This window comes from Trichinella spiralis (genome assembly GCF_000181795.1).
Source record: "Trichinella spiralis strain ISS 195 chromosome Unknown Scfld5, whole genome shotgun sequence".
NCBI classification, from domain to species: domain Eukaryota; kingdom Metazoa; phylum Nematoda; class Enoplea; order Trichinellida; family Trichinellidae; genus Trichinella; species Trichinella spiralis.
Genome location: NW_003526944.1, coordinates 4,055,609 through 4,081,732, shown reverse-complemented (window position 1 = coordinate 4,081,732; position 26,124 = coordinate 4,055,609). Strand labels below are relative to the sequence as shown.

The window sequence follows — 26,124 nt, the reverse complement described above, 5'->3', positions numbered from 1 at the left end:
TTTCTCCAGTGATGAATGTTTTATCATCTTCCGTGTTCTGCATTCAGAAAACCAAGATATATCAAATTATAAACTGAGAAAAAATTACCTGTTTGAAGGTCACAGTACCAGTAACATTTTCACCACGAATTACACAAATTGCTTTAAACGGCATTCTGAAACAGAAATCAACACAATCACATAAGCATTTATGATGAAACTGTAATATTTAAAGGAAATTTTCAATGCTTTAAAGTTATTATTGACAAAAAATCATTATTATCACAATGACTGAACTTTGAAACTGCGCAATTTAAGGATTACATTTCGTGATTTAACAACTTATATTGATAAAAACTTACTTCACTCAAAGCGGCTGAAAAAATCAGTTAATATTTCCAGGTGTTCGCAACAGAATGCACGCATCCAATTAATAATATGCAAGTTCAAATAAATATATGTACTGTATTATATAAATGTGAATAAAAAACAGGTGAAAATGAACCTAAAAAGTATAATATCTCTTCCGAAGTAGAATTATTATTTATTTTTTATACTTTCTATTTTTTTAATCAGTGAATCATTTAGAAATAAAATATAAGTGAAACTATTCAAATTAATTGCTGCAATTTGTAATTAATTTTAATGCTCGGCGAGAACAAAATCAAAGTTTGGTGCCAAGTTTCCGGGAAACGTTTTACCCGTTCAAGACTAATATTCGCAAACAATAACACTATCGACAGAATACAACACGCGCACACGCAATACAAAGCCGATCGATTCACACCCGACCAATCCGGGGTCACGCGCACACCAACACTTCCTCCTACGGTGGATCGCTGACACTCAAGTTCTAGCGCTCCGGTGACGTCGCCATGACGCATTCTTGCGTCATCCCCAAAACGGCCATCACAACACACTCCCCCCTGATATCCTAATCACAACACAGGCGCGCGGTGGGCTTGCGAATTCTCGTCGAGCGCCTGGGTCCGGCAGAGGCGGGCTCCGGTGCTGGTTCCGCAGACTGATCCACATCCGCGGCGTCTCGCGGGCGAAGGTGGATGATCATCTCTTCTTCTTCGCCGGCGGTCTGCTCAGAGAAGTCGCTTGCAGCGCTCACGGACGGCGTTCTGCGCCGAAGGTCTCTGACGTGTCGCGGCATCCCGTCGACCTCCACTGCCTGGTCAGAGACAACGCCAGTCACGGTGCCTTTCTGGTGTCGGGTGTCACATCTGGCTCCGGGCGGCCTCACCCATACCGAGTCGCCGACAGCGAACCGTCCGTTCTTTTCTTCAGGTTCTTCTGTTGCCCGGTCCACACCCCGCACCCTAACGGCGTATGCATGCACGACGTTGGCCGGGGCTGTCCACGGGTTGCGGCCGTCTCGTGGCGTAACGTTATACAAGTACACCGCCTCTTCCACCGAGCAATTCTTTCTCGCAGCGATGACCTTCACGCTTCGATGGCATCTCTCCGCTATGCCATTGCCGGACGGCGCGTAGGCACATCGGTACCGCACTCGAACTCCCCACCGGGCGACGAACTCCGTAAAGATTCTTCCTCGGAAAGCGGTGTCGTTGTCCGTCAGCAACTCTTCCGGGGCCCCCCGTTCGTAGAACACCGCCTCCAGCTGCTCAGTGACGTTCGCACTGCACTGAACTCTCAAGCGTCGCCAGACAGCAAACCGCGACGGTCCGCAGTCGATGAGGGTCAGGTACGGTCGGCCTCTGACATGGGTGACGTCCATTCCAACCCTTTGCCATACCTCCGCAACCTCGAGACTTCCTCGTTTCCACTTTCCAGGCGCCGGATCCAGCGACTTGCATGGCTCGCAGCCGCTGATCACCTGTCGCACCTGGCGCTTGGATACTGTCGGATCCGTCCGCCTCGCGAAGTACAGCGTTCGTCTTATTCCCGGGTGGCCCATGGCATGATGGACATCCGCGATCATTCGCTCCACGCCCTGATCCGCGGTCGCTGCACAGACGAGCGCCGGTCCAGCTGCGGGTGGCTTCAGCCAACGCCGCGGCACGCGGGTTAATTCGTCTGCCTTGTTGCACGCGGACTTCACCAGGTCGACTTCCAGCTCTAATCCAAACTCCTCCACCAGCGATAGAATCATGCCCACCCTTCTTCGGATCAACATCTCACCTGACGCTTTCGTCTTCAGCCTGGCTTTTCCGGAGAGGCCGTCTGACACCCATCGATGCACCGTCGCGGAGTCTGTCATCAGTCGAATCCTCCTCATCTGCCAGCTAAGGGCCAGATTGAGGCCTTTGATGACGGCATCCAGCTCAGCCATGTTTATGTGTTGGGCGTCATCCGGGCGCAGCCACGCCGCGTCTTCCACGATCGAGCCGCCGACTTCCAGCGCTACGCCGATCGCCAGCGAGCTGGCGTCTACCCAAATTTTGGCTTCCTCCGCCGAAACATCCCATCTCCCGCGCGCAGGGTCACGCTTCTTCACCGCCAACGCGGTCTCCTGGATCAGCTCTCTCAGCTCGTCTCCGTCGATCACCTCATCCCAGCTCGTTGTGGCGTCGTTGGCCTTTCTTTTGATGTACGCCGCCGCTATCCTCAGCCATCCGCAAACCGGGAAGTGGCTAACCAGCTTTCCGCAGTACGAAAACACAGAGCGACGGGTCAACACGTCTGGCACCTCGCCCACGTCGTTGTCTCGCCTCCACATCAGCTTCCCTCGCTCCCCCCAGACCTTCAGTCCAAGGAGGCGGGCTCCGTCAGCGGCACGCTCGTGGGTTTTGCACGTCAGTCCATAGTGCGCCAGGTGTCGCTTCACGCGGTCCACAGCGACGACGCTTTCGTTCACCAGGATGTCGTCGATGTACGCCGAGGTTCCTTTCCTGACATCCGGATCCCGGGAGAGCACGCAGTTCAGCACGGCTTTCATCACCAATGGTGCGACATTCAGGCCGAATCCCAGTCGGGTCAGGCAGTAACGCTTGCCTTTGAAGACCACCGTCTGATATGGCCACAGGGATTTGTCGATGCGGATCTGCAGGTAGGCCTTTTTCAGGTCGATCAGGGCCACGTTGACCCCCTGTCTGCGCCACTCGCGTAGCTTTTGGCTGCACACGTCCGCGTCGGCAGTGTGGCTCTCAATGTGGGCGTTCAGCTCCCGGAAGTCCATCACGGGCCTGACCTTCTTCTTGTTTCGCTGGATCACTGCCATCAGTGGCAGCAACCCTTTGGGAGGGCCGTGTTTGCTCTCGTCGTACGGCACGAGCCACCCGTCTTTGATCCACTTCCTGAGCTCGTCTTCATACGCGCCACGTGCAACGTTCGCCGGCGGGTACTCTTCCACTGTATTTCGCAGGACGCCGGGCTCCCCGGCGTCTGACCATTTCCACGCGGCGGTCCATGAGCGCGTGGAGGGACAGTATGTCGCTGTGAAATCTTTTTCACGGATACTGATCCCGGCTTCGGCGGCTGCGCAGACTCCCGGGTCGTCCAGTCCAAACTGCACGCATCGTCTGCCGGTGACCGTCACGCCGCCGAGCGCCGCTATGCCGTTCATGCCGAGTATGAGGTCGTAGCCGAGCGGCTTCGATCGGACCACTATCACTTCAACCTCAATTGGACCTCTCCCACGGGGCTTTAGCTGCACGACGCCGGTGCCCTCGCACCCCATTGCCCGACCACACATCGTGGTGATGGCGACGTCCTCTTTTCGCCAGCTTCGGCAACACGAGGCATGGGCCACACACACTGAGCACCCCGTGTCCACCAGCACGCGGCGTCGTACGCCGCCGACGTTCATATAGACGGCGGGCAGCGCCTCGGTCAGTGGTCGCGGGGACAAAAGGCTGGCGCTGATGCCTCTGTCCCGAGCTCGTTTCCCTGATGGGAAGCGGCGCTGGCGACGCCCCGGCGGCGTCCACGTCGGTTGCGAGTCAGCGGGTTCTGCGTACCCGGGTCGCCGCCCTGTCGTCGGGCCAGACAATCTCTGGCGAAATGGTTCGGTCCGCCGCACTCGAAGCACCTTTGTCCGGTCGGCACCGTCGGACTCCGCACTCCGGGCCCCCGGGCACTCAAGCACGCGTTCGGCGCGTCCACGGGTCGTTCATCGGTGATTATGGCTCGGGCGCGGGTAAGGATCTGGCTCAGCCCGAGATCCTCCATTCGCGATCCCGCCCTGAGCAGCTGGCGGACGTTCTCTGGCAGGCCGGCGACGAAGGCGCACGCCAGGGCCTTCTCGGAAACCCCACCAAACAACGTCGCTAGTCTTTTCAGCTCCGCCAGGAATACATCAGGCGATTCGTCGGGACCCAGCTTTCTCGAGACGAACTGGTCGTAGGCCACGAATGGGTCAGCCGCAAAGGCGGCCAGCAACGCTTCCTTGACCTTGTCTACGCTTGACCTTTCCTTGGCGTTCAGCTGCAGGTACACGGCGAATGCACCGCCCGTCAGACGTAGCGGGATCACACTGGCTACATCACTGATGTCACGGAGCTTGCACACCAGCTCCAGCTTCTCCAGCCACTCCACCACTGATTGCTGGGGCGATCCGTCGAACTCAGGGATCAACCGCAAGTCAAGCGACTTGTCAACCCCATTTCCGCTACCCATGGCCGCGATAGCTTGTAATTAATTTTAATGCTCGGCGAGAACAAAATCAAAGTTTGGTGCCAAGTTTCCGGGAAACGTTTTACCCGTTCAAGACTAATATTCGCAAACAATAACACTATCGACAGAATACAACACGCGCACACGCAATACAAAGCCGATCGATTCACACCCGACCAATCCGGGGTCACGCGCACACCAACACTTCCTCCTACGGTGGATCGCTGACACTCAAGTTCTAGCGCTCCGGTGACGTCGCCATGACGCATTCTTGCGTCATCCCCAAAACGGCCATCACAACACAAATAGTTTAGTAGTTTTGAAATACTACATAAAAATTTAGATTGTATTTATACAAATATTTGTATAGTATTTGCACCATTGAAATTTTTCAGATAACTATGTGAGGTGATATCCAAAACTTCAAATAAATCTAGCGTTAGCACTGAACTTTGAAACTTAACTGTAAATAGTACTCGAACTTCAACTGAACCAACCTCATGTAACATCAGTCTTTAAAGTATTGTTTCCTTGAATGTTTGAACTGTTGAAGAAATGTTTCTGTTTTATTTAGATTGAGGAAAATCAAATCAGAGTGCTAAATAAAATCAGTAAGCGGTTATGTTTTTCATTTTCGTAATTCACCTGTATTCTGATTCTGTGCTACATCAGTAATGCAGTGCATACAATATAGTTGCATATGTTTTCACATGTACAGTAAAAATAAACCGAAAGCAGGTAATAATGAATGAATAGATGAAATATTTTTTGCTAATTCCTTGTAATTCCAAAATATCGATAAGTATGATTGATCGAATGAATGAATTCATTTTTTATTGAAATTAATTTTGATAACCGGAAATTTATGAAATTTCAGAAATGTCCAGATAGACAAGTTTATTTAATACCTCTTTGCTCAGTTATCTCTTATTTAGGCTGTTCACTTGTTGCCTGTATATTTTTCTGGAATGTTGCACTTAGAAAATTTAATTTATAGAGAACAAGACCTTCAATTCTATTTTTCCTTAATTCACTCTTCAGTGCTCAACACTAGTTTGTGCTATTTTCTGTCGCATGTTTCAGATATCTTTCCTATGTTGGGAATAAATAACGATGAGTTTCAGTTTGTTTCTCACGGAGCCAACATAAACTAATGACAACATAGCTACACGTTCAAGAGCACAAATCATAATAAATACTTGTTGTGAACAAAACTAAAAAGGATAATAATCAAACCAAAAAAATGCGACATACCAACCAAAATAAGCATCTTCTTATCATTGGAAATCGTCATTGATTTTCTGAGTTGTTCTAAATCGTACTTTTTTCGAAAAATAAATTTAAAATAAAAGACAACAACATTTGCTGAATGCTCATCCGTATTTCCAGTGAAAACTCTTCGTTCAGTCACTGCACACCGTACGCTCGTTATCATGCAAATTTTTACGCGTAATCGTTGCAGTTTGTTTGCCTTGTAGCAACAGTTCACCACAAGTTTGATTCTTCAACGCACTTTTTATTTAAGCATGGTGCATTTGAAAATGGTGGCAATATTGGAAAACAACAGATCGTCACTCTACGGCTACTAATTAACGTCGAAATCTCTCATAAAGACTTAAAGAGAACAACACATACACAGAGATAGCAGAGAAATTCAAGCAGAGTTTGTGGAAATTCCGGCACATCAACACATTTATTTAATTATTAATAGATGATTAAGCTATTTCGTATGATAAAAAAAACAAATCAACAGACGAAAACAACTTGGAAATCATACAAAATGATCTAAATGAAAATGATTAGAATTAAAATGAAAAGAAAAGACACATGAACTGCAAGTACAATAATATAAGATAAGATTCAAGATAAAGTTGGCGAGTGAATTTGAGGCTTTCTAGTAACTGCAGCCAAACGCTGCTGCTCAAAACGACGTTCCATTTCTTCGAGAAGTTTCGGCGTGTAACGTACAATAAGTTTCACAGTTCCTGTGGCGTTTTTAAGAAGTTCTACTGCTTTTTCGTGCGATTCACCTTCCACATTCACTCCATTGATGTTGATTAGCTGATCACCACGGCGTAAACCACTCTTTCTATCTGCTACACCACCAGGAATGATTCGACTAATGTAAATAGGACTATTCTGTTCTTTTCCACCCATAACATTAAATCCCAGGCCTTCCTCTGTCTTCGCAAGTTCAATTATTCGAGGATGAGCATGGCCTTCCGCAGCAGCAAACGCAGCTATTGTTGCCTAAAATTCCCACAATAAAATACTATTGCTTAATTAATGAAACAAATTATACAACAAGCATGCTTTTTTACAATTAAGTGCACTAAATCATATCTTACTTTGGCAGTAGCGACTGCTTTCGTTTCTTGTGTACCTTGAACATCGATTGTACCGTAGATATGTTCATACACTTCACGAACGCAGTTAAAGAAATCACTCTTCAGTATTTGTTGCAGAGTAACTAATTTTGGAGACGTTACTTCACCGCCTTAACACAGGAAAAATTGTCATAAAACAATTTAATCACTAAATGAACTTTACTTTTCTGCAAATAATCCAAAAGTTCAACAGCACGGGCAACATCTAAATTAGTGTTGTATTACAAAATTGAATCATATCACAAACAACAATTGGAAATATTTAAAAATTTCAAATTCAAAATAAATTAAAAACAAAACCGATTTAAAACTGAAAAATGTAAAACCTAATTTAACTGACTGAAACTGATGAAACAGAGGCAGATTAAGCGCAAAAAAATATTCCAACTTTTCCAACATCTGATCTCTGTGCATGGAAGTAATTTATAGATAATATCAATAGAAATAGGGTCAAAATTTCATTTAATTAAAACAATAATTGCAATTAAAAAGGCGAAAAACACCTACCTCTTTCTAAATTCAGATTTTCACCCATAACGACAAACACCTACGAAACGAAACAAACAATACAGTATGAAAAAGAAATGCAGGAAGTATTTTGTCAAAAATAATGTGTACATCAAAATAATGAAAAAACATTTAAATACGTTGATAAAATAATGAAAATTTTCTGAATTTTATACGCCACTATTTCATTTGAAAATTTCGTATTTATTTAGTGATTTAAAAGCTTTTTTACAAACAGATTTGTCATAAAATAACGGGACATTTCAAAGCATTACAGTAGAACTTTCTGTAAGATTTTAATGAATTTAAGATTAGCAATCAGCAATTTCTCTGCTTCAAATCAACGCTTCTTTTTTCTACGCACTTTTGCTTTTGCGTTTTTCTTTTTTTTCATCTTTTCGTTTTTTGCTTGGTTGTTTATTTTTCAGTTGTTCTTTTCCTGGTTTCTTAGGGCTCGATTTCTCTTTATGCTTATGCTTGTTTTTGTCGGCAGATTTAGATTCATGTCTAGGAGGACTTTCTTTTCGTTTATCCTTCTTTTTAGCATCCTTCTTCACATGTTTCTCCTTTCCTTTACTTTTGCTTTCCTTTTTAGCACCCTTCTTCTCATGTTTCTCTTTTGCTTTACCTTTGCTTTCCTTTTTAGCATCCTTCTTCCCAGGTTTCTCCTTTGTTTTACCCTTGCTTTCCTTTTTAGCGTCCTTCTTCCCAGGTTTCCCCTTCGTTTTACTCCTTCTTTTCTTCTTAACATCCTTCTTCCCAGCTTCCTGCTTTGTCTTACTCTTGCTTTTTTCTTCTTTTTTTCGAACTTTATGCTTTTCATCTCCTTTACCTTTTTCCTGTTTTCCACCTTCTACATGCTTATCCGTTTTCTCTTTCTTTTTGCTCGACCTTTTCTTCCTCTTTTTACGTTTCCTTGATGTAGACTTTTTCGAACGATGCCTGCTCCTTTTACTACTTGATTTCGATCGTCTTCTCTTTCTTTTAGTGTCTACAATGTAATACCAGTTCAGAATTTGAACATGTTCAAATTTCAACAAACACTAAAACAACTCACGTCTTCTTTTATTTTTCTCGGATAATTTTATTTTCGAAGCTGCAAAACATCGAATTAATTTAAGCTTTTCATAAAAATTACAGTACAAATTTTAAACAAATAAGCACAAGAAAACTAAAATTCAAAAACTACAACTTATCTTACTTGGACGATGCTTCGGGCTAACGCATACATACATGATGCTCAGCAGTATCGCGCCGGCAATACAGGCGGCGATCGTGTAAATCAGCGATACTAAAGTATTGCATTATTTTATTTAAATTATTGTTGTTGAACTTTTGATCAGTAAAAAAATTATCAACTATTACAATTTTCCATCAATTTATCTAAAATTGCTTCCACGCCTCCTTTAATTTTTCGGTATCTTTTGAAATGAGCAGGTTTCTTTGGTTCTAACATTTGATTTTTCTCCCCTTTTAAATCTAACAACATCAAAAATTAATTTTAATTAATTTTTCATTTTTTACATTTCATTTACATAAAAAGTACGATTTCTGCTTCAAAGTGCTTATCGTTTTTCTTGGAAAAGATGCCTGGAAAGTCACTTCAACATTGCACCGATAATATCCGGACTCATGCTTATCACCGTCGAGGGTATCGGTTTCAAGCTGAATAAAAATGAATGTAAAAAAGGCCAATACGTTGGTGCTCGAAGCCAAGAAAAGGCTCTGCTACTCACACTAACACCAGAAACATCGAAGCTCCACCATGCTCTTACAGTGAAAAGAGCAGTTTTGAATTTAAAATTTGTTTTGCATTTGACTTGCTTTATCGGAGTTGTGGCATCCATGACTTCCTGAATAAACTCTTCGCTTGGATCAAATGCAACCTGATAAGCTGAAATATTTGTTTTCTTATTGAATAATGAAATGAATTTGAAAATTCAAATTCAATTTGAAAAAAAAACTCACTAAAAGGAACTCCGTAGAGGAAATAATTTTCACCTTGACCATTGTGCACAGTGATGCGAAAAATCTCGCTGTTCAAACAAGCTTCGTGTATAGCGTCCATGTAAGTTTCAACGTCTTTTACATTTTCATAAATATGAACTTCATTATCAAACAGCCGACGACTTCTACTTATTGAATCGCTGAAACAAGATACCGATGAATAGACTGGATTCTTGCCTTTAGTTTTTGCGAAAAAGCTAAATCGTATATTGTCATCAATTGACCACTGAACAAATGAACCCAGTGGAAATGAATTTCCGACGTTTTGAAATTCAGTAATCAGCACCGCTGAACCTGAAATTATTTTTGCATAAATTGTACACTTTTTTCGCATGTCAAAAACGTTCAATTAAAAAAAAATAATAACCGCAAGTCTCTGCACAAGACTGAGACATCAGTTCACATGTATGACGAAAAAATACGCCGACAGAATTGCAATTCTCTTTATACGTGGCAAATTTTTCGCAAAAGAAATTTCTTTTCCTTCCTATGCAATATTCGTCCATTTGACACTTTTGTAGAGAAGAATTGTAAAATCTTTCATCGTGACCTGAAAATTTTTATTTAGCATTTCATTATTCTATCCTATGCTGATTACTTGCATGAATTTATTACATTTTGTTTTATCATACTTACAGCTCTGTTGTTATAATTTATTTAACTTTTTTGTTTTATACTATTTGTGTAATTAATATAATTTTAAGTATATGCAAAATAATAATTGATAATTCAGTCTTCAGAAATAGAATAATCTAGAAGTATCAAACCACGTGCCTCTGTAGCTCAGTGGTTAGAGCACTGGTCTTGTAAACCAGGGGTCGAGAGTTCAATTCTCTCCAGGGGCTACAGTTTTTCACATGCTAAAAAAATTTTACTTTGCTGAGAATTGTCTTCATCCTAGTTCCTACAATTTCACTAATAACTTTGCATTTCTTTTATAATAAATAATAAGTAAATAAATATATGTAATAGTAAAACGGTGAATTGCTCTATCCTTGAAATTCGTTGTTTTGAAATGATTTATGCTTAGCACAACATATATGCTAAATTTAACAAAAAAGCCTCTGCAACTCAGTGGTAAACCAGCAATCAAAAGTTGAATTCCCTCCACAGGCATCCTTTTCTATAAAACAATTCATTGACTGCATTAAAATTTTCAGTAAGAATAACAACTTCAATCTAATAATAACGATGATACTGCTTTACTTATTCAGTCATACACTCTTCTCTGAAATGCTCATGAGGTGAAATTAACTTTAAGTATTGCACTGCACAACTTTAGGTATACTGCATATAAAGAAATAATGATTACGTTTAGCAAAGGCCTCTGTAGCTCAGTGGTTAGAGCACTGGTCTTGTAAACCAGGGGTCGAGAGTTCAATTCTCTCCAGGGGCTACCGCTATTCCAGCTTTTTAACTTTAATTCAACTCATTCAAACTGTTTCAAAAACAGTCTGAACAGTTTAAAAATTTATTTATTTTACTGATCAATGCTATTCTTACTGGTATATATAACAGGCTGATACAATTGATTGATAACACAATATAGCAACAGATATGCAACAATATTACCATTACAATTTTACAATTATTCTACTGGCTATAATGAATATTTTAATGCTATCATATCGTACCGTTCAGTTACATTTTAATAAATAATTTTTAATACGAGCTGATTTTAATGAAAAAAAATAACAGCTGAGAAATTTTTCAAAAGCGGATTTCTTCTCTACGAATGCATATTTCTAATCAGTAATTATACAATTATCAATACCATTGTAAAAATTATACGACAAAAATATGTTTTAAATAAAAAAAATAATAATAAAGTAAAACTTACAATTTCCATCTTGGATTTTCAGGTTAAACCACTGAATTTCTTTCCTGGAAACAGCACAGCCATACTTTCTGGGTACTTTATTAGATCGAAAATATTTTTCAATCCAATAAGCTTTGCCACTTCCACCAATTTGAGTCCATTCAACAGTCTCAACCGTATCTGCATCCTCTCGAACTTTATCATGTCTGACAAATCTAGGCTTGTCGCTTGACATTGCAGTCAGGCAAATCAGTACAACAAATCCCATCAAATCATGGTAAGGAACTTCATGCATGAACATGTCTCTGTAAGAGACGGACAACGCATAGCCGACTCCTTTGTTTGAAGCAACATAGTGGAAATCGGATCCGCTACATTCAGTCAGAGGTCCTAAAAAATTTCGAAACGCCCCAATATTAAATTAAAATTATTAATTAAAGATAAGAACAGCAATGTTCAAATAAAGCAAAAAAAAAGACTAGAATAAAAAACAAATGTAACCAACTGCTCAACAATTGGAAATAAATTACACTGACTTTGAGTGATTATTAATTAATACAGGTAGCTTACTTCGAACAGGATCAGTCGAAGGAATCGCCCTACAGGCCATAAATTGTTAAAATAACAAACAAATAAATTACTTTGTATTCGATTTGAAATTTCATTTCATTTCGATTCAATTTTTATCAATTGTTTAAAGTTTCTTTTAACTTTTAAACTTTAAACAAAGTAGTACATTAAAATAAATGCAAAAATCAATATAATTAAAATTACATTCATGTTTTTTAGGTTTTAAATTATTGTTTACATGAATTTACAAAATAAACGAAATATATTCTGGACTACTGTGCTTGTCTTGATGTATTTTTTGGATTGATGCAAAATACAACAAAATTTCGTGAAAGTTGAAATTCACATTTCCTCATATAAAGAAACAATTAAAATGCTTCTAACGTAAATCTACAGTGCGCGTGTGTATAGACTTTATAATTGGTTTGGCAATTTTTCACTGTTCTAGTTGAAAAATGGTGAAAATTGCATGCATATGCGCAGCTAAAAATAGATCCAATTTCAAGTATGTAAACACGGTACACGCGTGTAAAAGTGCAGGGTTACACAACTGATGCGAATCCTCTGATTTCACTTTCCGATCAGTACAAGCAAACACATTTCAACTGTTGATTTAGCTGTGACAATTGTCATTGTTGTCGTTGGCGTTGTTTGCAGTTGAAGAAAATTGGATCATGTCACATTTGAATCTCTGAAATCATGAAAACAAAATTTACAAATCAGATGATCATCTTTACTGTGCATCCACGTTCGGCACTTCTACTACTACATCTACTTCTAATTGCCCAAGGTGATAATTTAAGATCAACCAATTTACTATATCCAGTGAATGAATTATCTTTTTCTCGTTTTGCAGTCCACTTTGGTCAACAACAACAACAACAGTTCACTCGACCAAAAGGCAGTCGTCATCCACGCTATTGTACTCGACACGCGGATTGCGTTGGTCAGGAAATATGCTCAGATCGTGCTTGCGTTGACGCCAGACCAACATCAAAGCGTTGTACCAACGACCAAGCATGTCCCACTGGTCAAGGCTGCATCATGGAACGATGTTGGGAAGAGGACAGTAAATTATTTCCTCATTTTTTTACCAAAAAATTTAACAAAAAAAACAAATCAATCAAAATGCAAAATCATTAAACAGATTAATTAATCACACAAACAGTTAATTCAGTAGATCAACTTATCACATTTATGCTTTTCAATCAAACAGTACGTACTGTAAATGTGCAAGATATTCCTACTATACATACGTATAAAATAGTAGGTATGAATTCTCAAATAGACACATTTATTTAACAAAACAATATGATTGTTTCATTCAAATTTAAAGGTGAAGAGAAATTTTCTTTTCAATTTTTTTACTATTTTAGAAACATCCTACACATGCAAAACAACCGCCAACTGTCCTCCGCAAACAATATGCAGAAACAATTTGTGCATCGATGCTCAGCCAACGTTCATCCTTTGCAAAGCGGACAGCATGTGCGAAAAAAATCAAGCATGTCGCAATGGTCTTTGTTGGCAAGCAGCTTCAACTTCCTCTGGTACAGATCTGCATGAGCATGTGCTGTGCTATACAATAATTATTGATTGGTCCAGATGTTGTAGATGAATTTGTTTGCAAAACATACAATGATTGTCCCAAAAAGTGGATTTGCCTGCTCGGAGTTTGCAAAGAAGGAGAACCGACCGACAAGCGTTGCGTGTCGACAGAAACATGCAAAGAGATGCACGAATGCGTCGATGGCATTTGCTGGAAGCAGCTGCGTTCCAGTCGTTGCAAACAACATTCAGAATGCCCAACTTCGATGGTTTGCCATAAAGATGTATGCCACGATGCTGTACGTACGAATCAACAATGTGATCAGCAAATCAACTGCAAGCCAACCCAATATTGCAAAAACAATTCATGCTGGACTTTAATCGGTTTTTCCATAGAACCACATGCTCATTTGTAACGTCACTGATAGCAGAAACGTATTTCAGGAACATCCAGTTGTAATGGACACTCTGACTGTGGCCAGAACAATCTCTGCATCAACAGAAATTGTGTTCAAGCAGAACTGACCGGTAAAAAATGCACCGGTGATAAAGAGTGCGGAGTCAAGCAAGCTTGTAAAGATGGTCAGTGCTGGAAAATTGTTAATGGTAATTTTCATCATGAAAAGTTTGACATAAGTGTCAAATTTTGCACACACACAAAACCTCTTTCACACAGATCCCAACAGTAAATTTTGTAACAATCATGAAGAATGCGATCGGTTCGAAATATGCATGAAAAACCAGTGCGTAGAAGGAGAAGTGACCAACAAAGCGTGCTTAAGTAAAGCAGAATGCAGTAACGACGAAATATGCAAGCAAGGAATTTGCGTTAAACCTAGAGGTAAGGCGTGCCCACAGACGGTTAGCCTATTTTCTTTTGTACTTTTGTATATTTTTTTAAAATTTAATCCGCAGTTAGTTGAAAACCTATTTCAAATTATAACAAGCATAATGATAACATATAATGACGCAAGAAGGATAAAATTAATGAAAAGAAATGAAATATTATTTTGGTTGAACATTCAACAGGATCATCTTCAACTAACCTGTGCAAAATGCATGACGACTGTGACGACAGTATGCTTTGCATGAACAATGAGTGCTTGGATGCGATCATCACGGAAAAAGATTGTTCTCAGGACAGTGAATGTCCAGATGGAGGCTGCAGAGACACAATCTGCTGGAAATTGGTTGGTAAGCAAGAAGCGTAAAAACTTACACAAGCAGAAGTTGAAATTATGTTTCAGATTTCAATGCTGGCAGACCGCAAAGTTCTTGTCGAAAGCACAGTGACTGCAGTGGTCAGTTGATCTGTCACAAAGGCACTTGTCAAAGTGGCAAACCGTCAGACGATGAGTGCAATTCTGATCTCGACTGTCCTCGCACTCATCGATGCAAATTGGGTCTTTGCTGGGAAATTCCAGGTGATATACACAGTAGAAACAAAAAAATGACATTTTTTAAGCTGAACTGAATTCCAACAAAAAATAACTTCAGATTCCAACTGTGAACTGCACAGCGACTGCGATCATTACAGCATATGCAAAAAGTCACAATGCCGACTCGCTCAACCGTACGAGAAGAAATGCCTCAACGATGATCACTGCGAATTGGGTGATTATTGTAAATTGGAAATCTGCTGGAATGTCATGAGTAAGGGAAAACTAATTTTCCACATTATGCAGTGAATTTTATCAAGAGACAAGCATTTTCAAAAAATTTTTTCATTATCCCCTTCATTCTAATTGTGCACTGTTTCACGTTTCAAATCAATTCGTAAATTGTGTGAATGAAATTTTGACAAAAGGTGAATGCCGCGTACATGAAGACTGCGATGAACAATACCTATGCCATAATGGTGCTTGCAGACAGGCTGAACCGAACGGTGAAGAATGCTTCAACGAGAACGATTGCAAAACCAATGAAATGTGCTACGGAGAACTGTGTTGGAAAGTTGCAAGTAGGAAATTTGAAAAGGGAAAAAATTTTTGAAAAGAATTTTTTGAAAATTTAAATTCAATTTCAACAAATTTCAATTCTACCTCATCAACTATTAAATTGTTATTCTAGCGTTGAGCATTTGCAAAAGTGATGCCGACTGCGACGCGTACAGTGTTTGCCAACGAAACGCCTGCATATTGCACCAGCCTGTTGGCAACCCTTGCACATCTGACAGTCAGTGTCCAAAAGGCGACAGCTGCAAATATGGCATATGTTGGACCAATGCGGGCGGTGCCTAATTTTCGAAAATATCTGCATTTTTGAAAATAAATTTGTTCACACATTCAACGACGAGTGCGAAGAGGAGAAGAAAAAAAATGCATGCTGTCAATTTTTAAATTTTACAACCCCAATTCAAAATACATTTGTGAAAATTACACGCTTTACGTGTCGATTGAAACACAAAAAATTAAGAAATCAAAATGTTACAAAAATGCATTAATCAAAGTCGTCCGTTTGTCAAATAAAATCGTAATCAGCACGCAGAGTTCTGGTGGTAGGCTTTCTCTGAGGTCAGTGAGCACATTTTGCAGGCAAATTCAAACAGCCGACTGTTTGATTTAGCCGAAACGTGTTCGAATTACTCAAGGGGGAAACAGAGGATTTAGATCGCACCGCTTTGCACTGACGTCACCGGAACTGTACACACCGTCAACTGCAAAGAGACATTCAGCAACAAATGTTATTGCCAGCACAGAACTTATCTGCTAAACATACACAGCCATAGTTGTTCACCTACGCAAAACGTGTCTCGGAATGATGATGGCATCGCTGCTTCAAGTGGCGCTGCTTTTCTGGCTTTACAAAGCTCAGCTAACCAACTGCGACTATCAGGCAAAATGTAGGAGATTCAAAGTGATTCATTAATAAATGGAATAAATGAAACTGTCAATTTTCCTTTTTCTCAGCTTCAAACATCGGATTTGCATGCCAACTTTCAAGTGAATGTGGAGGACAAGCTCTGTGCGCTAATAAACACTGTATGCCAGCTGCACCTACAAATCGACAATGTGATACTGTAAAAGAGTGCAGAACGAATGAAAATTGTCGTTATGGAATCTGTTGGAAAGTATTCTGTAAAATTGTGCATTTTTTGTTCTAACTTCATTTCATATATTCTTTCTTTCTTTCCCTATTTCAGACGCACCATGTAAACGCAATTCTGACTGTATAAAGCCACTGACGTGCCAATACGGTTTCTGTGACATTACAAAGTGTAATTGAAAATCCAAAAAATATATATATATAGTGCCAAAATGTGGCGAAATATTTAGGGCCAACAACGTGCAAGAAACATCACGACTGCCCTGGTCAATCTATATGCATTAATGAAAAATGCATCGTAGCTCAACCAACAGAAACTGAATGTGACACAGATCTTCAATGTTTACGAAATGAAGCATGCAAACAAGGAATATGCTGGAAAGAATATAAAGGTATGCACAGACGTGTTATAATTTACCCCGGTACAATTGGTGCCATTATACCATCCAGCATCATTGATATGACTGAAAAATGATGAAAGATTAGAATGGATTGTTTTTTTTCTTCTTCAGATATCAAAAAATGCACAAAGCACACAGAATGCAAAAATCAATCGTTGTGCGTTTATGGAAAATGCAAGCAAGCTTATCCAACGGACAGACGCTGTCAAAATGATCGTGAATGCCACCGTAGTGAAGGATGTATGCATGGCATTTGTTGGCGAGTGGACAATGTTGGTAAAAATGCAAGCATTTTATGTTTCTTTTTCAAATCATAATACTGGAGTCAGTTTTCTTAAGAGTCAACGTGCAGAACGCACAAAACTTGCCCTGATCAGCATATCTGTCATGACGGCTTTTGTCGCCTTGGAAGTCCAACCAATCGAGTATGCAACAGTGATAAAAACTGCAAATACGATGAAGGATGCAAGCATGGCATTTGTTGGGATGTAGTAGCTGTTGGTATTGGTTCACAGATGAAATATTTTCAGTTTCCGTTCTCAGTGTTCATGCTATTTTTCACGTGCTCTTTCAGGAGAACGATGCTACAAGGATGCTGAATGTGGAAAGTTGGAACTTTGTGTCAGTGATTACTGCCGCATAGCTATACCAACTCACAGAGATTGTGCATCGTCGAATCAATGCAGACGAGAAGAAAAATGTCGATTCGACATGTGCTGGAAGCTTTACAACAAAGGTGTGTGTGTGTGTGTGTGTGTGTCAAACTCAGGTGAAAAAATGTTTTCGAGTGATTTTTCTATTCTAGAAGAAGATATCCTTGAGAAATATTGCAAACGACATGCAGAATGCAAAGATCAATTCATTTGCTACAGAGGAAAATGCCAAATAGCAGCACCAACAAACCAAAACTGTGAAAGCGACAACAACTGCCCACCAAAGCAAGTATGCAAGCATGGCATATGCTGGACTTTAGCTCACGGTAAAGTTGCACTCGTGTAATTTGCAAAAATACAACGATTCTGTTTAACAGAGGAAATTTTTAATTTTAAAAACCTTCTGTTCTTCTCATGGCACTATTCAGTTGTAAAAATGTAGAAAGATTTCAGTAAAATCAAAAACGATATTTTCGTTTTTAAATCACTTAATGCACTTAATTTTTCATTGAAGCAAAATTTTTCTTGAAAACATGTTTATGTATTCATCGCGTTGTCATGATTATACAGATTTTTAATAACTGACAATTTATCATAGGTGTGGTTAAAAGGGTACACAAAACATTACCCAAGACGATACAAGAAGAATGATTTGCATAATAAACAGAAACAAGCAGTACATGTAATCAACATGGGAAAAAGAATTTCAACTTATGATTATTATTCAAAATTTGGCATTAATATCTGTGTATACGTGCTTTCATATTATATGGGTGAAAAACTGAACAAAATTAAAGCGCCCATATGAACCTAAATTGTAACTAAATCTTTCCATTGTTAAAAACTATTCAATAATATATTATTTTAGTAAATAATATAAGATTAATAATAAATAATTTTTATTTTCAACTCTATTTAAAATTCATTTTTAAATTAAACTTTCCAACCTGAAAGAAGAAAAATTATAAAAATAAATATTAACGTGAAAACAAAATTGCTGCATGTTGCTCCTTCTTACATTCTCTGACAAGCAATTAAAACTGTACGAGTCATACAGAAAGTAAACACATACACACATACGCACCAGCACACGGACACTATTCAAATATTGCAAAGAATGTAATAATGACGATTTCGATTATCAGAGCAGAAAATTATCATCTGAACAGAAAAACCACGCAAACAAAAATCTTTTCATACACAATTTATTTAAATAAACTGCATAAATAATTGAACAAAAATGAGGAAAACTGTACCATTATTTTACTATTAAATCGCCACAAATCGAATTCAACATAACCTATTCATTCATTCATCTCAGCAATATTGAACAAGGTAAGATAAGATTTCAGTTCAATTTCAATGTAAATGTTTGAAATAGAACACAAATGAACCTATTAATTATTATTGCAAAACTTTGTTGTTGTCGTTGATTTAAATAAAAACAAAAGAAAATTATCTGAAATCAATATATACATATATATATATATATATATATATATATATATTCACTTTCCTAATATCTTTCAAATTTAATTATAATTATTTGTGTGCATTTTTGTGCGGGTACGCTGTATTATTGAACAATAATAATATTCACACTTCCTGCAATTTGCTTTCCCAGGATATGATACTTTCCCACAACACAGCTTATAAATTGAGAAGATAATTTGAAAAAGAAAATCATGTTCCAAAAATTTCCAACAATCAATCTAAGCCGATGGACTTATTGTATTTTGGCAATAGCAACAATTGCATATGAAAGATGTAACAGAAAAAAAATATTTGATTCATAAAACACTGTTGTTCATCTGTGCTAATTGAACGAACTAATTTTCATTAGCTTGCGACGCTAGTGCAGCGCAATTGAACAGCAACAGCAACACCAACGCAAAACTTCCGCCCCAGATTTATTGCATCTCGCACGACAGTTGTTCAAATTTTACAATTTGCTACAGAAGGCAGTGCGTTCCGGCCGTTCCAACGCAAAGTCGTTGCAAGCATGCGAAAAACTGCGAAGCTGAACAGAGATGCCTTTTTGGCAGATGTTGGAAAGAGCGTAAGTTCATTTTTCTTAATCTTTCACCAGATCTTATCTCATTTCATTATATTTATTCAACACAACAACAACAACTACTACTACTACTACATTAATTAATAATTAACAAGTATTTTTTCTTGCACAAAATGAAGCCCAGCTCGTTAAATACATATTTTATTATTCGCTCGCTTATGGGTTGTGTTTTTCAATACTAATTGAGCAAAATTGGACAAGATGATGCAGAAAACTGTGCTGTTTGTTCAGGTGATATTACACTATGTTCAGATTTGCAAAATTAGCCTACACCTTCACCGAGGAAATTGAACACTGCATTGCAGAAAGCAAAGTCCGAAAACATATACAAACAGTACAACAATAAATTCGCGCGCAATTTGAAAATATATTCATCAATGAAAAAAAATGCAAACATTAAAATAATTTTACAATTTCTAAAGGAGAAAACGTTGTATCCAAGCCAGTTGAAGCAAAACAGATTATACTAAACAGTAAAACTGTTCTCAAATGTGCACATTGCACAAGCCGAACTGCAACACTGGTAAAAGAAAAGCAACGTTCAGTTGACAGGGTGAAAGTAACGACCAGAAGTTCCAAATCGAAGAATGTGATCGAAGAAATTGCAGAACCAATTTTGGATTTGTTCAACGATGAAGAGAATAAAACGACCAAAAATTCAACAAAATTAAAACCATCAAAACGGTGCTCTTATCATACAGAATGCGGAGTCGTGGAAATGTGCGTGAACAAAAAATGCCACTCTGCTACCCCTACACAACAACGCTGTCAATCTGCTCAACAATGCCCATCTAGACTATGCCGATATGGACGATGCTGGCAAGCGGGTGGTTATTATTCTGCTCTTATGTTACATTATGCATCATCATGTAAATCGATTCTTTTCAGATTCTCCTAATGTGCAAGTTGTAGATAGAAAAAAAAGAAAAACTTCATTTTGCAAAATAAGCAAACAGTGCACTTCACAACAAATATGCCTCAATGGTATTTGCACTGTTGCCTACCCTGGAACACTACGCTGCACAAGTGACCGGCAATGCAGAAAGAATCAAATTTGTCGCTACGGAAGATGTTGGACAGCAAGTAAATTACTTATCTCATTACTGAATAGAAAGCAAATGATATCAAGCACACAGTTGATGACCAAGATAAGACAAACACTATAAACTAATGCACAGACGTGTTTTTCTTTAAAAATAATTATTACAAAAAAAATTCTTAAATTATAATTTATAGATATGCAAGAAGCGTTGCAGGAGTACAACAAAAAGCCAGTAAAAGTAGAACCTGAATCACCTAGTGCACCAGAAAACACAAATCCAGAAGAAGGTAACGTAGAAGAAGAAGAAGCTCCACCAGAAGAAGAAAATGCAGAAGAAGAAGCTCCACCAGAAGAAGGTAATGAAGAAGAAGAAGCTCAACCAGAAGAAGAGAATGCAGAAGAACCAGCGGAAGAAGAACAACCAGAAGAAGATGCTGAAGAAGAGACAGAAACAATAGCACAAGCAGCAGAGGAGAAACGAGTGAAAGAACCAGTGGAAGAGCCAGAACTAGCAGAAGAAACAGAACCTGCAGAAAAGTCAGTATATGCGTATGAGCCAGAATCTGCAAAATTAGGTGGAATACTTGAGGAAACAAATCCTGAGATGCGAGTGGAAGATGTGCTTCTCCATCCACCAGTCACATCAAATTTAGATGAAGAACAGCATGATAATGTTAAACGAGAAGAAAGTCAAACTGAGCAACTGAATAACATCAAATCAAATTCTACAGCTGAAGGTGCAGAAAATGCTGAGCCTAAAGATGGTAAAAAAGAAGAAAGTGAAATTTCTGTGAATAAAGAAGAAAAATCCGAATCTGCTGAGAAAAGTGATGATGACGCATACGGACACATGTCATCTGAAAATGATACCAATCAGAAATCATCAGGGGAAGTTTCAAAGGAAGAAAAAGAAGAAGTTAATAAAAAAATAGATGATGATGATGATAAAGAATCAGTCAATGAAAATGACAATACAGAGGATGAAGAAGTTGCCAATGATGAATCAGATAAAAATTTGAAAGATAAGAAGAATGTTAAAAAAGATCCCAAACAGAAAGATAAGACAAAAGAAAACGTGTCAAATTAACTTAAAAATATTCAGATAACGGACAAAAGTTAAAAGATACGATATCTAAGAGACAAAAACAATAATGAGAGCAAACGAATGTTTTCAAATGCAGACGACCTTGATTTTTAATATTACAAAATAAATTTTCATAAATTCGCAATACTGAATATATATATACATGTGTCAATCATATTTTAATATACACTACATTTACAGATAAATGAAGAAAGAAATGAACAATTTGCTACTGCTATAGTTTTTCGTGTGAAATGCATATTATTATTATTATTATTTCTCTGAAGTGAAAAACATTTCCAGTGGAAAATTAATGCTTAAAATATAATTGTATTTTTACGGTATTATTATTCATTCGAGAAAATCAGCTTTCGTCTGTGCACAGAAATTTCAAATTGAATTTGAATATAAGTTGAAAAAAATTATTGATAATAATTGCCCAATAATAAAGATGATAAATTGCAATTTAAGTTTCAGTTCAAAAGGCCAACTAACTGTTCGCATCTGATATTACGCAACGATAATTTTTCGTCCCAAAACTGTCATCAACATGTTGCAAGAAAAACAAAAAAATTAGTCAAAAGCGTTTGTACAGAGAATCATTATTTTCACAAATACCATCATACATATATCAAAATTATAATACGCTAATTGTTCGGAAAACATAAATTTATTCAACATCCAAGTGGAACTATAATAATAAATCGTTGGAAACAAATGCAACGTCAAAAATTTTTTATACCTATGTATTATTTAAGCTCAGAGAAACAAAGCTTCAACTAGCCCATGATCATTATCTTCTTCCTTCTGTTTTTATTATTTGTTCACAAAGATCATTTAAAAGGAATAAATAAATATTAATAATAAATAATCTCCTTTTTTCCCATTTTGAATGCTGTTTTTGATTTTGAAATTAATAAAATTCAAATACACGCTTATAGAATTGGTTTGCTTTCTTTGGGGGAATTATAAAATAAACTGTTGCCGTTGGCATAATTTTTGATGAACATCAAAATATGTATTTATGCATTTTTTTCGTGAACCAAATGAAAAAAAAATAATTCCAAAAAAATACAATTCGATCTGGATCATCATCATCATCATCTGAATTGAGAACTATTTCACCGGGTCGTCGTCGACCAGCGTCAACATCTTGTCTCACGATTCAACAAAAACAAGTGAAACAAATTCAAATGAGAAAAATATTTTTTTCCAAAACAACAAAAAGCAAACATGACAACAAAAATGTTGTCCCAAATTGAACAGCCGAAATAAGCTGTACGTGTGCTTTTTCAACGACCTTAGCTAGAGGCGACGATGTTCCTGACATTCGCTGGTACTCATCTTTTCGTTTTGGGCCTTTTCGGTGAAAACATCCCAAACCGCACAGTCAGAATTAATGCAATTCCAGGACACGCCCACCCGGCTCTGTATGGGCGATGTGCACGCGTGCCCTTGTTCGGCCGGCTAACCGACTAACCTCATCCCGTCTCTTTAGGTCATGCTAGAAGCTGACCAATTCCAATTTACCAAATCATCAGCATCATATTCTTCTTCCACTTGCTTCAGCGTTCATCACAATTGGAGACCATCTCAATCGCACGCATCACCGCAGACATCTCCATCTTCCAACAACAGTTGTAAGAGGCGATCAGTATCATTGCAAAATCAATCAGCATCTTATTGCTGTATTATTAATATTTTAGCTGAATAAGAGAACAAAAAAATATATATATATATCAAACATATCAATCAATACAAGCTGTGCGAAAGAAATGGAAAAAGCAATGCATCATCGCGTGACTTTGCTGTTGACCACTATATGCTTTATCACAACCATCACCACCACCGCAGCTCTGGCCCAGTCGTTTTCAGAAACTGAAGGTAAATTTCACATTTGCATTTTGCCTGGCTTTTTTCAGCTTGTTAATTTCATTGTTCAGAATATTGCGCAAGTTACAGTACAACTGGGGAATATCTTCAACAATCTCGAGGTGTTGTCGATTTTGAAGACGGAGCCATTATTGAACAAGTGGTCGAAGGTCCACTGCGCATGCTACGCTTACGCTTCAACCGAACGGTCGACTTGAAACGTGCCGTATTACAATTTCGAGTCAATCCCACCGTCCGGGTATTCACAAGCAACAATCAACACAAACTTGTCACTCGAAATAGCAGCGAATTTTTCGTAAGCGATATCTTACTACTGTGAGATTTAAAAAAAATAATAATAATTTTTTTGATCAATTTAGCATCTACAAGCCGATCGTCTCACGCCATTACAAACCGACCTTCCGGAACAGCTACCGATCAACGTGATCATGCTACAAGGTTTCGACGCACAGCTTACTTATGATGAAATCTTGCTTGTCAATTTCACAGTCTGTGCACATGGTAATATATTGTGACGTAGATTTTTTTCTCAAAAAAATACTTTAAAAATATTTTCAATTAGACTGCCAAGCTGCCCCGGGATGCTTTGGCAACTGCAAACCACTGATGAAAGATTTCGGATGTATGGAATGCTCCTGTCCTAGAGGTTGTACAACAATTCAGTCGATCTGTCCAATTTCACACATTCGACAACCATACTCTTATTGTTGTTGTATTTTCTTTTTAAATTTTTAGATAGCATTTCGAGCGGTTGTTCGGGCATATCCAACAAAGATGTGATCAAATTGTACGATTCAGACAAAAATCAGTTACAACCTGGTTGTCAATTTCGAGTTGGCTACAGACGACAAGTAAGTGTATAAGCTTTGTTTTCAATTCTTGTAAATTTAAATTTAAAAAACAAAAACATACACAATTTTGAAAGAAAATACAATTTGTCTTTCTTATCATCACTACAACGTACATTCCTATTAGTGAATTAGGCACAGTGAAAGGAACTTCATTCGAAAAAAGAGACAAATCTTTTCAGTCTGAGGGATGATGAATTTTCGTTTACCATAATCGCAAATTATGAAAATTAATATTAAAATCACCCTCAAATTCAATACGTCAGCAACATTTCGTACAAAAAATTGTTCTTTCACATTTATTCACGTTCATTTTCAACTGTTCACTGTTTCTATTTACAATTACGACGCAGAAATAGCTGCCTTAATTGTTCAAATAAATTTCAATACACACTAACCGCTACCAAGCAGCCCATCCCAAAGCGGATACCTCTCTTTCAACAAACCACCCAAATATCTGACAAACAATGCATATTAAAATATTTGTTTTATCATTGAAACTGTAAATATTGGTTTGTGCATTAAACAGCAAAATTGTGCACGAAATACCACATGCAAAACAAATTTTCGTTCACTTACCGTATTGTTCAACTCATGATGCTGACGTATTTGTAAAATGCTTGACAACAGGGCAGTTACGTGGCCATAAGACGGATAACAATTCTTGACAAATCACACACATTACTAATGCATAATTTCTTAATTCCACGTACAAACTTTCAAATTTGACAAACAAGTTCAAATACTGTAATTTCATCTTACTGTAACTTTGTAATTTGAAAGTTCTCAGCTTCATTTAATTGGAGCACAGAAAAATAGCAGCAGAATTTTCACTGAGCTTAGCTCAAAAAATAATTTAGCTCGCAAACTGTTTTCGATAAAAGCCAACGAAGCGAGGGAATTGTTTTCGTTTATGGGCAAGAATATTGACGTGAAATTCTTTTTGCACACGAAGTTGCACGATAAATTTTCCATTTCAGATTCACAAAGCGCTGAATTTCGACGACTGCGTGCCATTCACCTACCCGAAGTGTCCGTTTTATAACAAAGTTATCATCCCGAAAACGAAAATACAATGCCTATCACATTGCTACTGAACTACCGTATATATATATGACAAAAAGGAAAAACATATCGACATCATGTAAATAATTGTTTCCTATTCGCTTTAATCCAAGCTGTTCATAATAAAAATTTTCCACAGTTGTCCATTGTCATTTATTATTATTATTATTATTATTATTATTATTATTATTATTATTATTGGTCGTTTCGACGACGACTTTTCTCCATGTTCAAAAGCAGAGAAAATTTCACAAACAACAGTCGAAAGAACACTTGAATGTGCAACAAAAATTGTGCATACAGGAAAAAAAAGTTTCAAAGTTGTTCTTTTGTTTCTAAAATGGCGCGCAAGTTGAACATACATTCCGATCAGGGCGTAGGGTGGGCAGGACGACGAGCTTTTCAAAAAATGTTGAAATGAATGAAAAATAGAAAATAGAGAAAGAAAAAAGATTCATTAAAATAAAAATTAGAAGATGAAATGATACAGAAAAATATTCATTCAAATACATGCATCAATGTAAATTATTTTTTAAATAATACAAAATGGACAGATAAGACAGGCAAAATTTAAAAAGAAAAAGAAAAAAAACGCGGCAACGTCGAAAATTAACCACT

At 38.2% G+C, this 26,124-nt stretch overlaps 8 protein-coding genes and 2 non-coding genes across 10 annotated transcripts; 7 read left to right on the top strand and 3 right to left on the bottom strand.

Moving 5' to 3' along the window:
- Window positions 1-88: 88 nt before the first annotated feature.
- Tsp_08402a (putative integrase core domain protein) lies at window positions 89-4,566 on the bottom strand (the record flags this gene model as incomplete). The annotated part of the gene is made up of 4 exons (XM_003375359.1): window positions 4,206-4,566; window positions 922-3,900; window positions 342-355; window positions 89-199 (listed from the first exon to the last, which is right to left on the bottom strand). Coding segments are annotated over exons 1-4 (3,465 nt in total), but the record flags the coding sequence as incomplete, so codon positions are not given.
- A 257-nt stretch (window positions 4,567-4,823) lies between these two features.
- Tsp_08401 (conserved hypothetical protein) lies at window positions 4,824-6,208 on the top strand. Its single transcript, XM_003375358.1, has 3 exons — window positions 4,824-4,871; window positions 5,916-5,990; window positions 6,026-6,208. The coding sequence occupies exons 1-3, from the start codon at window positions 4,824-4,826 to the stop codon at window positions 6,206-6,208; spliced, it is 306 nt and encodes a 101-aa protein (XP_003375406.1).
- A 215-nt stretch (window positions 6,209-6,423) lies between these two features.
- Window positions 6,424-11,584, bottom strand: Tsp_08398 (Lin-7 protein). Its single transcript, XM_003375357.1, has 9 exons — window positions 11,305-11,584; window positions 9,832-10,014; window positions 9,426-9,758; window positions 9,194-9,351; window positions 8,993-9,122; window positions 8,659-8,748; window positions 8,515-8,553; window positions 6,912-7,060; window positions 6,424-6,813 (listed from the first exon to the last, which is right to left on the bottom strand). The coding sequence occupies exons 1-9, from the start codon at window positions 11,582-11,584 to the stop codon at window positions 6,424-6,426; spliced, it is 1,752 nt and encodes a 583-aa protein (XP_003375405.1).
- Tsp_08400 lies at window positions 10,237-10,309 on the top strand. Its single transcript has one exon. It is a non-coding gene; the product is annotated as a tRNA-Thr (tRNA).
- On the top strand, window positions 10,788-10,860 carry Tsp_08399. The gene has a single exon. It is a non-coding gene; the product is annotated as a tRNA-Thr (tRNA).
- Window positions 11,585-12,576: 992 nt separating the features above from the next.
- Tsp_08397 (squash family serine protease inhibitor) lies at window positions 12,577-15,641 on the top strand. The gene is made up of 12 exons (XM_003375356.1): window positions 12,577-12,643; window positions 12,710-12,922; window positions 13,031-13,123; window positions 13,230-13,403; window positions 13,459-13,785; window positions 13,846-14,007; window positions 14,111-14,242; window positions 14,431-14,595; window positions 14,649-14,825; window positions 14,899-15,054; window positions 15,209-15,361; window positions 15,472-15,641. The coding sequence occupies exons 1-12, from the start codon at window positions 12,577-12,579 to the stop codon at window positions 15,639-15,641; spliced, it is 1,989 nt and encodes a 662-aa protein (XP_003375404.1).
- A 523-nt stretch (window positions 15,642-16,164) lies between these two features.
- Window positions 16,165-17,846, top strand: Tsp_08396 (hypothetical protein). Its single transcript, XM_003375355.1, has 7 exons — window positions 16,165-16,243; window positions 16,311-16,471; window positions 16,544-16,570; window positions 16,652-16,868; window positions 16,959-17,123; window positions 17,173-17,335; window positions 17,378-17,846. The coding sequence occupies exons 1-7, from the start codon at window positions 16,165-16,167 to the stop codon at window positions 17,844-17,846; spliced, it is 1,281 nt and encodes a 426-aa protein (XP_003375403.1).
- A 1,841-nt stretch (window positions 17,847-19,687) lies between these two features.
- Tsp_08395 (hypothetical protein) lies at window positions 19,688-21,703 on the top strand. Its single transcript, XM_003375354.1, has 4 exons — window positions 19,688-19,736; window positions 19,997-20,404; window positions 20,463-20,657; window positions 21,066-21,703. Exons 1-4 carry the CDS (start codon window positions 19,688-19,690, stop codon window positions 21,701-21,703), a joined length of 1,290 nt encoding a protein of 429 aa, XP_003375402.1.
- Window positions 21,704-23,487: 1,784 nt separating this feature from the next.
- Window positions 23,488-24,635, top strand: Tsp_08394 (conserved hypothetical protein). Its single transcript, XM_003375353.1, has 6 exons — window positions 23,488-23,584; window positions 23,644-23,888; window positions 23,953-24,094; window positions 24,156-24,305; window positions 24,329-24,444; window positions 24,624-24,635. The coding sequence occupies exons 1-6, from the start codon at window positions 23,488-23,490 to the stop codon at window positions 24,633-24,635; spliced, it is 762 nt and encodes a 253-aa protein (XP_003375401.1).
- A 206-nt stretch (window positions 24,636-24,841) lies between these two features.
- Tsp_08393 (hypothetical protein) lies at window positions 24,842-25,458 on the bottom strand. Its single transcript, XM_003375352.1, has 3 exons — window positions 25,276-25,458; window positions 25,021-25,104; window positions 24,842-24,898 (listed from the first exon to the last, which is right to left on the bottom strand). The coding sequence occupies exons 1-3, from the start codon at window positions 25,456-25,458 to the stop codon at window positions 24,842-24,844; spliced, it is 324 nt and encodes a 107-aa protein (XP_003375400.1).
- Between the last annotated feature and the right edge of the window lie 666 nt (window positions 25,459-26,124).

Excerpts from the sequence above, each read along its gene's own strand:
- Tsp_08395 (XM_003375354.1), top strand. The coding sequence starts at position 19,688 with ATGAAGCCCAGCTCGTTAAATACATATTTTATTATTCGCTCGCTTATG. Across the intron at positions 19,737-19,996 it reads TATTATTCGCTCGCTTATGG|GAGAAAACGTTGTATCCAAG; the intron begins GTTGTGTTTTTC and ends CAATTTCTAAAG. Across the intron at positions 20,658-21,065 it reads CGGAAGATGTTGGACAGCAA|AAACAATAGCACAAGCAGCA; the intron begins GTAAATTACTTA and ends AAGAAGAGACAG.
- Tsp_08397 (XM_003375356.1), top strand. The coding sequence starts at position 12,577 with ATGATCATCTTTACTGTGCATCCACGTTCGGCACTTCTACTACTACAT. Across the intron at positions 14,008-14,110 it reads GTGCTGGAAAATTGTTAATG|AATGCGATCGGTTCGAAATA; the intron begins GTAATTTTCATC and ends ACAATCATGAAG. Across the intron at positions 14,826-14,898 it reads TCTTTGCTGGGAAATTCCAG|ATTCCAACTGTGAACTGCAC; the intron begins GTGATATACACA and ends AAATAACTTCAG.
- Tsp_08401 (XM_003375358.1), top strand. The coding sequence starts at position 4,824 with ATGACGCATTCTTGCGTCATCCCCAAAACGGCCATCACAACACAAATA. Across the intron at positions 4,872-5,915 it reads CGGCCATCACAACACAAATA|ACAACAACATTTGCTGAATG; the intron begins GTTTAGTAGTTT and ends TTAAAATAAAAG. Across the intron at positions 5,991-6,025 it reads TCACTGCACACCGTACGCTC|TTTGTTTGCCTTGTAGCAAC; the intron begins GTTATCATGCAA and ends TAATCGTTGCAG.
- Tsp_08393 (XM_003375352.1), bottom strand. The coding sequence starts at position 25,458 with ATGGCACGCAGTCGTCGAAATTCAGCGCTTTGTGAATCTGAAATGGAA. Across the intron at positions 25,105-25,275 it reads TATTTTTTGAGCTAAGCTCA|AATTGTTATCCGTCTTATGG; the intron begins GTGAAAATTCTG and ends TGATTTGTCAAG. Across the intron at positions 24,899-25,020 it reads ATCATGAGTTGAACAATACG|ATATTTGGGTGGTTTGTTGA; the intron begins GTAAGTGAACGA and ends ATTGTTTGTCAG.
- Tsp_08396 (XM_003375355.1), top strand. The coding sequence starts at position 16,165 with ATGGCATCGCTGCTTCAAGTGGCGCTGCTTTTCTGGCTTTACAAAGCT. Across the intron at positions 16,869-16,958 it reads ACGTGTTATAATTTACCCCG|ATATCAAAAAATGCACAAAG; the intron begins GTACAATTGGTG and ends TTTCTTCTTCAG. Across the intron at positions 17,124-17,172 it reads TTGGCGAGTGGACAATGTTG|TCAGTTTTCTTAAGAGTCAA; the intron begins GTAAAAATGCAA and ends ATAATACTGGAG.
- Tsp_08398 (XM_003375357.1), bottom strand. The coding sequence starts at position 11,584 with ATGTTCATGCATGAAGTTCCTTACCATGATTTGATGGGATTTGTTGTA. Across the intron at positions 9,352-9,425 it reads CCTCTACGGAGTTCCTTTTA|CTTATCAGGTTGCATTTGAT; the intron begins GTGAGTTTTTTT and ends CAAATATTTCAG. Across the intron at positions 6,814-6,911 it reads AAGCAGTCGCTACTGCCAAA|GCAACAATAGCTGCGTTTGC; the intron begins GTAAGATATGAT and ends TGGGAATTTTAG.
- Tsp_08394 (XM_003375353.1), top strand. The coding sequence starts at position 23,488 with ATGCATCATCGCGTGACTTTGCTGTTGACCACTATATGCTTTATCACA. Across the intron at positions 23,585-23,643 it reads GTCGTTTTCAGAAACTGAAG|AATATTGCGCAAGTTACAGT; the intron begins GTAAATTTCACA and ends TTCATTGTTCAG. Across the intron at positions 23,889-23,952 it reads GAAATAGCAGCGAATTTTTC|CATCTACAAGCCGATCGTCT; the intron begins GTAAGCGATATC and ends TGATCAATTTAG.